This window comes from Polyergus mexicanus, unplaced genomic scaffold (assembly GCF_030449975.1).
Source record: "Polyergus mexicanus isolate NDT 795.1 unplaced genomic scaffold, iyPolMexi1.0 SCAF_14, whole genome shotgun sequence".
Lineage (NCBI taxonomy): Eukaryota > Metazoa > Arthropoda > Insecta > Hymenoptera > Formicidae > Polyergus > Polyergus mexicanus.
Window position 1 is genome coordinate 2,179,114 of NW_027223334.1, and position 12,125 is coordinate 2,191,238.

A 12,125-nucleotide genomic window follows, 5' to 3' on the forward strand; every position below is an offset into this window, starting at 1 on the left:
GCTACATAAATATATTATTTTCCAATAATTGATAAAAATTAATTATTTCTCATAATTACATTATTATTTTATCATCTTTCATCATGTTAACTTTTTAATACTCTACATTAAGTCTGCTTGCAAAAGTCTTCAATTAAAATCCTGTGCTCAAAATTTTTTGATTAAAATATAACTCAAAAAAAAAAAAAAAAAAAAAAAATTCATTATAGATTTTATTATTACTTGCTTGTAATACATAAATTTTCGTTGTCTTACCCATTTTATTAATGAAGAAATTCATAACTGAATGTAAAATCTAATCTTGTGAATATTCTTTAGGCAAAGAATCAAGGTATATCGATTCTGTAATTTAAGTGAAAGTGAAAATTACAAAAATGAGCGAATTTACTAGATTTGGATCAATGAAATTATAAATTTTGTAGTAAACTCACTCATTTTTGTAATTTTCATCCTAATTTGAATTCCAGAATCGATACCCTAATGTCCGTATCAGACTACGCATTGAAAATTGAAGATTGAAGATTAAAGATTGGAATTTGACTAATCAAAACAAAAGAGGGATCAAAATTTCTTTATCCTGATTGGTCAAATTTAAATCTTGAATCTTCAATTTCAATCTTCAATGCGTAGTCTGATACGGGGTTAAGCCCTAAGCACAATCCTGATCGATTATTGGCAATGGCCTGAATTTTTCTCTATTCGCGAGCCCCACGCAACTCACACCATATAGGCCTATTCACCTATCTTCCAGCAGATGGTGCTAGTTGGTCGGGTGTGGTGAATGACCACAGAGTGACGCGGAACGTAGAACGTGACTCAGTGTTCATCGCGAAGCTTCTATCCGTTCTAATTTCCAGTTTTCAGACGTTTTCCGAGTCTCTATTTACCATTGTTCACCGAGTGAGTACGCTTCGATCTTTTCCCTCTAAATCGGGCGAATAATCCGGCTATCGAATCAAATCGTATCCTCTTCCCTGAACGAGCACGTGAAATCTCGACAGTTTGACAGCAAATTTTACTCTCGAATGGGCCGCCATTGTCATTTAGTTACAGTTTGCACAATTTGAGTCATATTTAATTAAAACAAAGATTGTTATTCCTAATGAAAAGGGACGCACATAAATAGGATATTTCTTGGTTAGGTTATGTATTTACATATGCGATCTGGAAGAAATGTGCAATATCGTGAGCGTGCGCAGTGCCGTAGATAGTGGGAGATGCAATGGGTATCATGGTGCAGTCGAGATCGAAATAATTTTATGAATTCTGGTATATTAAAGATCGAGTATTGAAATGAATTTATTGCGAACAATTAAATGGGAATATAGGTAGATAAGAGCCAAGGTGTGCGGATATTGATGCGTGAATTTATTATTGTTAAATTTTGTTAACAAATGTGCATTAAAAATATATGTTTCAAATTATTTTTTGGTCCATCTTCGGCATGGATATAAATATATAAAAATTAAATTGGAATTTTAAAATTTGACATGCACAATATTTGTTGTTGCAGTCAAATTGCACGTTATTATTGAATTTATTGCGAACAAAATAAATCTATTGCAAGTATTAAAATAAATTTATTCCAACTCAATTTATAAAATATATTAAAATTTCCATTACACTGATTTTAATAGCACTGAGTGCGAAAGAAACTCGAGGGGAAAGTAGAACAATTTAAGAGAGATGAGTAAGCGCGCATACACACACACGTACACACACACGAATACATGAAAATTATTTCAAAATTCGTGACATACTTTTAAGAAAAATTCCACTTATTTTTTTCAAATTAAATATATATTTTTTATAAATATTAAATATGGAAAACGGAAATGTATGAAATCTTTTTAGAGTGTACGAAAAAAAGTTTAGAAATATTTTATAAATATTTAATATAAGTAAAAAGTATTACATAATATAAAGAAAGCATATTATTAAAAAATTAGATTATTTAAAAAAAATTAATTTTTTATATATAATATAATTCGGATATTTCGATTTCCTTTTTTGTTCAATGCTTAAAAATTTTTTTAATAACATATATTTTAAGATAGATATATTTATCGAAATTGAACAAGAAATTTGTGACCAATAAAAGCTATATTAGAATAGTGAAACAAGTTGTATATAAAACAGAAGGCATTCGAGTATACAAAGAGAGTAACGACCCCTTAGACTCGCTTCTCTCTTTTCGTCCAAGTATTATTTTTATCCCAATTTCGGTCACGTCGGAGTATCATGAATTGATTACCCAAAATAAACGCCAATGGCGATGGCGACTTGGGAGCTCTCAAATTGTCACCTCGTGATGTTTATTTTAAAAAGAATGCATCTTTGTTTCGTTAAAATTTTGAATTTATGGGATGAAAAGCCAGTTTATTTTTCAAGCGAACACTCAGTTTCTACGAAATAAATGAATAAATCGAATAAAGTATTATTTCTTTCAATATATACGATATATTATGATATGATAGATATTTATGAGTTAAATATACAATTTTTTTATATACTTGGCGTCGCGATGTTACCGCGTCGCTTGATATGTCCTAGATCTAGCAATGAGCCGTCTATTTCAAACTATTTCTAAAAAAAAGGAAACAAAATTTGATATTTATTAAGGAAGCCATGATTTTACTAGAAATATCTTAGATTTTATATTTAAAATATTCATATATCTTTCTATTCCCATAGGATCAATATTTATAATATCTTATTCATAAATATATATAATTAAAATTTGCAGAAATAAGAAATTTTCATAAATGCCATTAATTGAGAGATTTTTTTTAATTTGTCAGATTTAATATGAAATTATTCAGAAACATGACCAAAATTTAATTTTTGTTTCAGTAAGCGCAAAATGTCTTCCCGTAAAACCGCTGGACGCCGTGCCACGACGAAAAAACGTGCTCAACGTGCGACGTCAAATGTCTTCGCGATGTTCGACCAGGCGCAGATCGCTGAATTCAAAGAAGCTTTTAACATGATCGACCAGAATCACGATGGATTCATTGACAAGGAGGATTTGCATGATATGCTTGCCTCTCTGGGTAAGCAAATATAAAAAATTCAGAGACATATTTTTGCTTATTTACACAAAATTACTACATTTCTTCTTTTAAATTGGAATAAAAGATATGGATCGAAATTAAGGAAAATTTAATTAACTTTTATAGGTAAGAATCCTACTGATGACTATTTGGAGGCAATGATGAACGAAGCACCTGGACCTATCAACTTTACAATGTTTTTGACATTGTTTGGAGAGAGATTGCAAGGAACTGATCCAGAAGATGTTATTAAGAATGCCTTCGGTTGTTTTGATGAGGAAAATACCGGTCATATAAATGAGGAACGCCTTCGTGAATTGCTTACGACAATGGGTGACAGGTAATATCTCACATATCAAAAATAGTATCAATATTTTAGAGACAAAATTCAACAAACTATATTAATATTTATAATTTAAATTATCGAATTATTGTGTAGTAAAATTAGAGGAATATTTTGGAATTAAATTTAGTTTTTCGTATAAAGATTTTGTTCAAAGAAGAAAGATAGAATAATGATTAGCCCGTAATAATTGATCAATTATACAATTCTATCTATTAATAATATAACAATAAAAAATTGTAATATAATTGCAAGGTATATATTGTCTATATATTAGATATGTTCAATTGAACATGAACTAAGATCGTTGTTCCATAAAAATCTTAGTCTCTGTTTCAGTTGAACATACTTAACAATTTTTTAATCCTTTTATATTTAGTATTTATTAATTATATTTTTAATAATTTGCTAAATATGATGTTAATAATACAAGCAAAGTATATAAAAAAAATATGATAACATTTATTATTAAACCAACAAAATCGATTAGGAAATTTTTGCTTCATAATACAAAACGGATTCTCCTTTTTTAGATTCACGGACGATGACGTAGACGAAATGTACCGTGAAGCACCGATCAAAGGCTCGATGTTCGATTATCTAGAGTTTACTCGAATCCTAAAGCATGGCGCGAAGGATAAAGATGAGCAGTAGTGAGGATTAATCTTAAACCGCGTATCCTGAGACGAAATCGTAGATAATATTCGAAATTTCTCGCGCACATTTCGCACTTCTAAATTCATTTTTATTCATGAAATATTATCAATAAATATCATTATTAATAAATAATAAGAAAACATGATACGCATGAAGCAACTGAATCACAAAGAATTGTAATTTCGTCTCGCAATATTTATGTATATTTTCATATTTCTATAAAACTCGAAAAAAAAATGATGATTGAATAAATGAGTGATGTATTTGGAAATGCGAAATATGTCGTTCAAAAAGATCTTTTAGAAGTATTCAATTATAACCATTTTTTGTGAATGATTACTGTGTACAGTCGATGAAAGTTATACGCGTAAAATATTTATATATATATAAATCGAATACATGTAACTGTTGTAGATTCAGCATTTATATTTTAATATAATATTCTACTGTGTATGAAACATTCACGATTATTTCTTTGAACCAGTTAAAAAATTATATAACAGCACAAACACATATAAATTTAATTCCCATTAATAATAATATGTATATATAATAATATTGATATTTATTGCGTTTGACTTGGCTCGAGTAATAATTATTACTTTCTTAAGATTTTAAATTTTTCTTATATATCATAAGAATGTTAATAGTTAATTTACGATTTAAAAACATTTCAAGCAACTTTCTTATGATAATTTGTTCTAATAGTAATATATATAATAATTTTAGATAAATTAAATTTTTTATATAAAAAAATAAATTCTTAAAGATTGGACTATGTGGACACAAACATTTAACTATTTTTACATTAATAAATAATTCATAAAATATTTTAGAGATATGTTTTTCATATAAAATATAAACTCTACAAATGAAACATTTCTTGAGATAACAGAACTAGAATGATGTCTATTGTTTTCTTGCTTAAAAAGAATATCATAAGACTAAATATTTAGTTATTACTGATATGTAATTGCACACACAAGTAACAAAAAATTATAGATATACATTCCAAGCTTGAATGAAAAGTCCAAAAATACACAATCAAAAAGTTGCAAAATTTTTTCTCATGTGTATCTATTGCCAATTTTATATATGAATGAAATGAATTCTTTTGTACAAATAACATATTATTATATTATGTGATTATAATAGATTTGTATATATACATAGTATATATGTTTTATACATTTTCACATAGCACTTTCTTTAATTATTTAAAATATTATTTGAAAATTTGAACACAAATTGATTTTCCTTTTGAACTTTTGCAATAAGTTCTATTATTATCGCGATTTACTCTATAATATTCGATATTTTTCAATCGCATTTAAGAAAATTATTTTTTCAGTAATAATTATCATTGATTTTATCAGGATGTATAATAATACATTAAAAAATTACATGCAACTGAAGTAACTAATTGTGCGAAAATTGATATAGTGGCAGAGCATTGACTACATAAAATAATAAAAAATTCTTTTTAAACAAGACTCACCGATCGCTGGATGCAGACACGATAATCCATTTGATTCAATTAATCCAAGGCTAGTAGTCCAAATTCAAGTAATCCTACTGGTTCAACGATGCACTTATCACTTTTATCATTTGCAAAATTTTCCAATTACACTACTATCACTTATCATTCACGAAATGTAAATATTACACTTATCGCTCACGAAACTATCAACATTTTTTTCTGATTTTGTCAATTATATACACTTATACACAAAGACGCGCGACAAAATTATATAATTCTCAGATGCCTTTTAACAAAAATCGCATAATTCAGTGGACAAAAGATCAATACAATGAATTCATTAAAGCGTTTCGTTTTCACGGGAACACAATTTTAATGATTTAACACCATATATCGCAATATTTTCCTACTATTTCGATCGCATTCCGTGACAACAAATTCATTGGTGGCGACACCTCTTGAAACATTTTGACATTTGATTAAAAGTCGCTTGCAATTCTCGAAATATATATATACGTCTCTAGATCTAATTTTAATGTATTATATAAATTTTCTTTCATTAATCTTTCATATAACTACTCACAATGTAATAGTCTTTCGAAAAAAATTACATATCTCGTAATATAAAGAAAGGTAAATATGCATAAAAGGTTACACTTCGCCGATTTCATCGCCACTTAAATATGTTGTAGGGGATGTTTTTCTGAATAATTTCCCGTAAGAAAAAAGTGGGAGAAAGCATTTGTTTAGAAGATATAATAAATTAAAATTTTACAATTTTAATGCTTTCTTTGAAATATTATAAAATGAAATTAGGAACAGTGATATTTTTGTGTACATTTTATTTCTCGCAGCGGATGTAGGAAATGTTTTTGTTTACATTTACGAGATAGATACAGGATCATAGATGGGTTGGATGGGAAAGTGCCTACGTGGATGCAGTGGGTTCCGCCCCCTCTCCCTCTCCCCCATGGGGGAGCTCCACTTTCGGAAGACATAACCTAACTCAAACCTATTTCTGATTTAAAACTAATAAATTTTAATTTATTCTTATCTTCAACAAGATTTATAATTTTGTATAGTCGCATGTTGAAAGCTTTTAACAAACTGCAAAAAATAGGAAATAGGTAAAACACATTATTGACAAAGTATCCATGAATGTATATACTTATCCCATAAACGTAAATAAACATTTTTTTCACGTCTGCTCTACACAAATACAACATCACAAACATAAATAAACTTCATTTTTTTCCTTATTTTATAATAGAAAAAGCATTAAAACTATGAGATTTAATTAGTTATATCTTCTAAAGTAATGCTGTCCCCCACAAATTTCTTGCAGGATATTACTCAGAAGAGCCCCCCGTACAACATATATTTAAGTAGCAATAAAATCGGAAGTGTGTTACCTACTGATAATGAAAACAATTAAATTATTCGCAAAAGAATCGAGAATAGTTAATCTTAAAAAGAATTAAGATGTTTGGATACCTTCTTCATATAGCCCTCACTTTTCCGATTATCATAAATTTAAATAAACTTCGCATTCTTATCGGAGACAAGAGAAGTCAACATTAGTAAAAAAAGACAATAAAGAATCCGATTACTGTCTTTCTATTGTTTTCTTATTAATGCTGACCTTTTGCCTTCAATGGGAGTGCTCGATCTATCTACTCCATTCTTACCGTATCATCCATCTTACCATAATATCAGTTAAAAGTCAAGAGTATAGATTTTATATATGCGGACAACGAATGTTTTCGATGGGATGAATGTCGTGAAGTAAGCGCGCGTCGCGCGGACGAGGCACGCGAGACGCATGCGCGCGCCGCATATAGACGGCGCAGCGCCGAGCGACACCTTCAGTGTTCTCTTTGCCGCGGGTGCGGGCACGTCGTTAGATATATACATGTGACGTATAAACAGAAGACCGCTCGCCTTCGTACTCGCTCGGTCTGGCTCGTCCGAGCGCTTCGGGCGGCCGCCCCCGCCTTCTTCGCGTTCGCTCTCCGTCCGTTCGTCGCGCGAACGATAAATAGAGCGGGGCTGCAGCTTATACTCTCCGCTGTACGATTAATCGACGGTGCCACGGGGGAGGGGGAGTCTCCGGCCACGAGTACGTCGAAATCGAACGGAATCGGAACGACATTGCGTCTCTGCTCGCTTTCATGAGGATATGAGGAACATGAACACATACACAAACGGCTGGTAACGACGATGACGCGCGGCCGATGTCCTGGCGTCGAGGATTCCACGTTCGATCCCTAGCCCTAGGACGACCGTTCAGCGTCTGACGTCAAGTATGTCGCGTGAGTAGCCTGAATCAAGCCGAACGACTCTGGAGTTCGCGCGTAGCTTTCTCGATAGTCGCCAAGTTCGCGGTGCAAATCGGCGCGAGTGACGTCGCGCGAACTCACGCGTCATTTGTTAAAATGGACCTGCCGAGTGCAATATTACGTCGCGACGCCGCTGACAGGTAGTCGTAATTGAAGCAGCGTCCTGTATTGCGTCGCGACGCTACACGTATATTCGTGTTGTTATTATAGCAACATGCCGATCATAATGTTGCTTTTCAACGCCGCGCGAATACTCGTCTTATCATTGAAATAACGATAGATTGTCCATGGATATCGTGTCGTTGTTAAGGAAAGCTGGGACAAGAATTACGTCACGACATTACGCAAATATTCTATGTCATCATTAATAAAATGAATTGGAGTAAATTGCAAGATACGCGTCCTGTCAACCGAATATCGCGAAAAATCGTGCGTTGATCGAGATTCGCGATCGGCGTCCAATCGGAGCCAATCAGGAACAATAGCGTATGCGCCAAAATCGTCACCTCAGACATCTCCCATCGGTCCTCGCGAGTGCATCGAGTGCGTGAGAAAGTGCAGCAGGGTGCCGGAGGAGGAGAGGTTAGCCGAAGCCGACACCCACCGAGCGAAGTTGATCAGCTGTTCCGCGGCGCCGACATCATCGTCGTTTCGGCAGGTACGCGCCAGTTTTCACTTTCTTCCTTATCACTCTCGTCTGCGTACAGTCGAGAGTGCTATGTCGAAGACAAGTACAACATATATAGTGTCTGGTTTCGAAAAGCGGTATTAATATGTTTAAATATTATCGGAGATATGAACTTATCCAGAAAAGCATCAGTGTAGAACCAGGGTACTTTAGCACTCGCTTTGTTGGTATAAATAATATCATGATAAAAGGATGATAGGAAGTAATGTAAAGTATAATACATTAATTAAAAGATCCAGGAAATAATATAAAACGGTGCATAAATCCGGTTTTTCTAATGAAAACTAGATATGAAAATTAGATACAATATTTGCACGATATTCGATAATGAACGCATTTCACGAATTTCATTCATTATGAAAAATCGAAAGAAATACGAGTCACGCATATGTCGAAAGTATTTCAGCCATTGGAATATAAAATGAGTAAAAGACACTAAGTAAAAACTGCCATTGAATATATTAAGAAAAAACAGTCATTGAATATCAACGTCAATCATCATTATTCATTACTATTGATATCAGAAAATCAACATAAAACGTTGACATTCCTATAATAGATACATTTTGCACGAGCAAGTCGATGCTCTGCTCTACTTTTTCGATGCAGCCCGGGCTCAGGGCTGCCTTAACTGAGCTTTAATCAGGGCCCCTAATAAACTCTCTTTGCAATTTATATTTCTAATTATTGCTTTATTATTTGAAAAATATATATTATTGATTACTAATTATGAAAAAACGCATACTTATCTGTGTTTTTCTATCAATTAAGAAAAAAAATAATCTTACAGTAAAAGATCACATATAGCTAATTTCTAGCTACTTTACTATCATATGTGATCTTAAAACGAACTCGTGCCTAGTTCCGAGGACAAAATCCCATTGCAATTTCAGGAATTTTATTGACTTGGTTATTGCGTCATCATTTTACCTCGGACAATAAATCGACGAATCGGATCTTCTACTTTCATCTTATTAAATTTTAATATATGAGAGGTTCTTATCGTAAATGAATAAAATTATACATTGCTTTAGTTGATGTCGAAGCGAACAGTTTTTTATGTAAATAAAAATTGTAAATAATTCTTATAACTTTATTTAAAACATAAAAGCATTCTTTAAACATTTTTCTTTTATTTGTTACTTCATTACATTTATTTTTTTATTATTATTAATCCGGTTACAAGTAACGAACCGCTGATATATGAAACTGAAGAGAATACGAATAAGTATAAAGTTTTCGCTATATAAAATATATGTGAATAAAATATTATGTGATGTTATAAATCAGATTAAAGTAACTGCTAAAGAGTAAGAGCCCTTTAAATGTGTCAACAACATTGAATTACGAATATTTCCTTTTTCCCTTTACTAATTGTGTCGCGTGTCGCGTAAAAATCTTTCAAACGCTCACTTTGTCTATGTATGGAATGCGAGGGGAACGCAACGCGACACACAGGTGGTCACACTTTTTATACATTGTTGAAAGTGACGGAGAGGACGTGACCGCAAGGTCAAATTGCACATGTATACGAAACACTCATAATTTCTGTTATAATGTTTGCGTTACACACACACACACACACACACACACACACACACACACACACACAAGCGCGCGCATATGCATACAATAACTACTGATTTTGTAGAATATCTATGTGTCAAACTTGCGGATAAATAATTTTTTTTCAGAACAACGAAAGTTTTAAATTGGTATTATTAAGTCGTTCACTCTTTTTGTGTAATATCTTTATAATCTTTGAATGAATTTTGTTTAATTGTAAGTTATTAAAATTAAATTGTAAAAGAGTACCGAGAAAAATAAATAAATTTCTAATGTCTTATGATTGTTTTTTTTTTCTCCTATATACTATAATGATTATTGTTTAAATTACTTTTTATTAGACTAAAATTTTATTGGTCTGATTTCATCGTCAAATTAAAATTGATGACACAAAAAATTCCCACTTTCACGTTCTCAATAACATCATTATAGTGAAATCATTATCGTGTATAGGCGACGTAACGGCAGATTGCAACCGACAATGAGGAGAACAGTTGACGTTTTCATCGCGATTTTTCATTATAATGGAAGCAGTCGATAAATTATGTCTGTGCAGTCGACAAGTTATGTCTGTCACGTATGCACGATTTTTTTTCGACGAGTTATGTAACATGTGATTGTGTTTTTTTTAACTCGATACACGAGGGCTCGCGAACCGGAAGTAACCCGTTAAAAGCGTACTTTTGTAATGCTGCTCGAATATTAAGTACGATTGTAGCGGTGTCCCAAGTTGAAGGTACGTTTGAAGAGAGAGTTGTGGTTTTCTTTCTTGTGGAATGAAAATATATTTTACTTCCAACACGCGTTAATATATATCAGTGTTTAAATATTTCTTGTAAAATATTATTCTTGGTATATTATGGGCTTTATTTCTGTTTCTATAATAATAATCTAGAAACAGAGTAAGTTTGTGGCGAATCGTGAATAATGTCTCAAAAGGCGTTTTCAAGGGACTAATTAAATGGTAAATCGCATGTAACGTGCGAAGTTGCGGCTGGCCGACTCGGCGTAATGCGATATTACGGTCTATTCGAACGAAATCTTATACGCAATATTACGTAAGTCGAGTTCAAGAACTAAAGCCGAAATGAATATGTATAATGGGTCTATATGTGTGCGAGAGTGAAACCAAAGAAAATTTATGACACCGACCGCACACAATAAAGAATACAGTCGCGTTATTTTTTCTCGTCACATACAATCGTTGCATTTATCGGGCAGATCATTCATGCGTTGTTTGTAATGTGTATATTTATCACACAATATGTTTCAGCTTTGTTTAAGTGAACTTTTAGATGTTCCAAAGAAGTTTCTAGTTGATTGAATTCAAATGTTACATGATTAAAACAATTTAAATAAATGTAAAAATAACATAACATAACATGACATAACATGACATGACATGACATGACATGACATGACATGATATGACATGACATGACATGACATGACATGACATGACATGACATGACATGACATAACATGACATAACATGACATAACATGACATAACATGACATAACATGACATGATATGATATGACATGACATGACATAACATGACATAACATGACATAACATGACATAACATGACATGACATGACATGACATGACATGACATGACATGACATAACATGACATCACATGACATCACATGACATGACATGATATGACATGATATGACATGACATGACATGACGTGACATGACATGACATGACATGACATGATATGACGTGACGTGACGTGACGTGACGTGACGTGACATGACGTGACATAACATGACATAACATAACATCTGTGCATATATTTAAAATTTTATACAATATATATGTTCCGTATTGTTAGTGACTGGATTTATCTGTTAAAATTTACAGAAAACCATGTTAATTTGATTCTACAATAGAAATGGGAGTGACTACAGACTATCAATAACATTTTTCCAAATTAATTTTATGATTAAAAATATGTTGATTTTACATAAAAATTATTTCAAATTACCA

At 32.1% G+C, this 12,125-nt stretch overlaps 2 protein-coding genes across 2 annotated transcripts in view; both read left to right on the plus strand.

Annotated features, from left to right (window-relative positions):
• The first annotated feature begins 778 nt into the window (after positions 1-778).
• Sqh (myosin regulatory light chain sqh) lies at positions 779-4,428 on the plus strand. The gene is made up of 4 exons (XM_070307020.1): positions 779-900; positions 2,854-3,053; positions 3,180-3,393; positions 3,930-4,428. Exons 2-4 carry the CDS (start codon positions 2,864-2,866, stop codon positions 4,048-4,050), a joined length of 525 nt encoding a protein of 174 aa, XP_070163121.1. The 5' UTR covers positions 779-900; positions 2,854-2,863; the 3' UTR covers positions 4,051-4,428.
• Positions 4,429-7,414: 2,986 nt separating this feature from the next.
• LOC138939529 (uncharacterized) overlaps positions 7,415-12,125 on the plus strand; it is a 97,348-nt gene continuing 92,637 nt past the window's right edge. Inside the window, exon 1 of the mRNA XM_070307388.1 lies at positions 7,415-8,530. The gene's annotated coding sequence lies outside the window, so the exon portion shown is untranslated. The remainder of the gene's footprint in view (positions 8,531-12,125) is intronic.

Bases quoted from the DNA above. Each gene is read 5' to 3' on its own strand.
- Sqh (XM_070307020.1), top strand. From the start codon at position 2,864: ATGTCTTCCCGTAAAACCGCTGGACGCCGTGCCACGACGAAAAAACGT. The intron at 3,054-3,179 runs GTAAGCAAATAT...TAACTTTTATAG, and splicing joins TGATATGCTTGCCTCTCTGG to GTAAGAATCCTACTGATGAC. The intron at 3,394-3,929 runs GTAATATCTCAC...CTCCTTTTTTAG, and splicing joins CTTACGACAATGGGTGACAG to ATTCACGGACGATGACGTAG.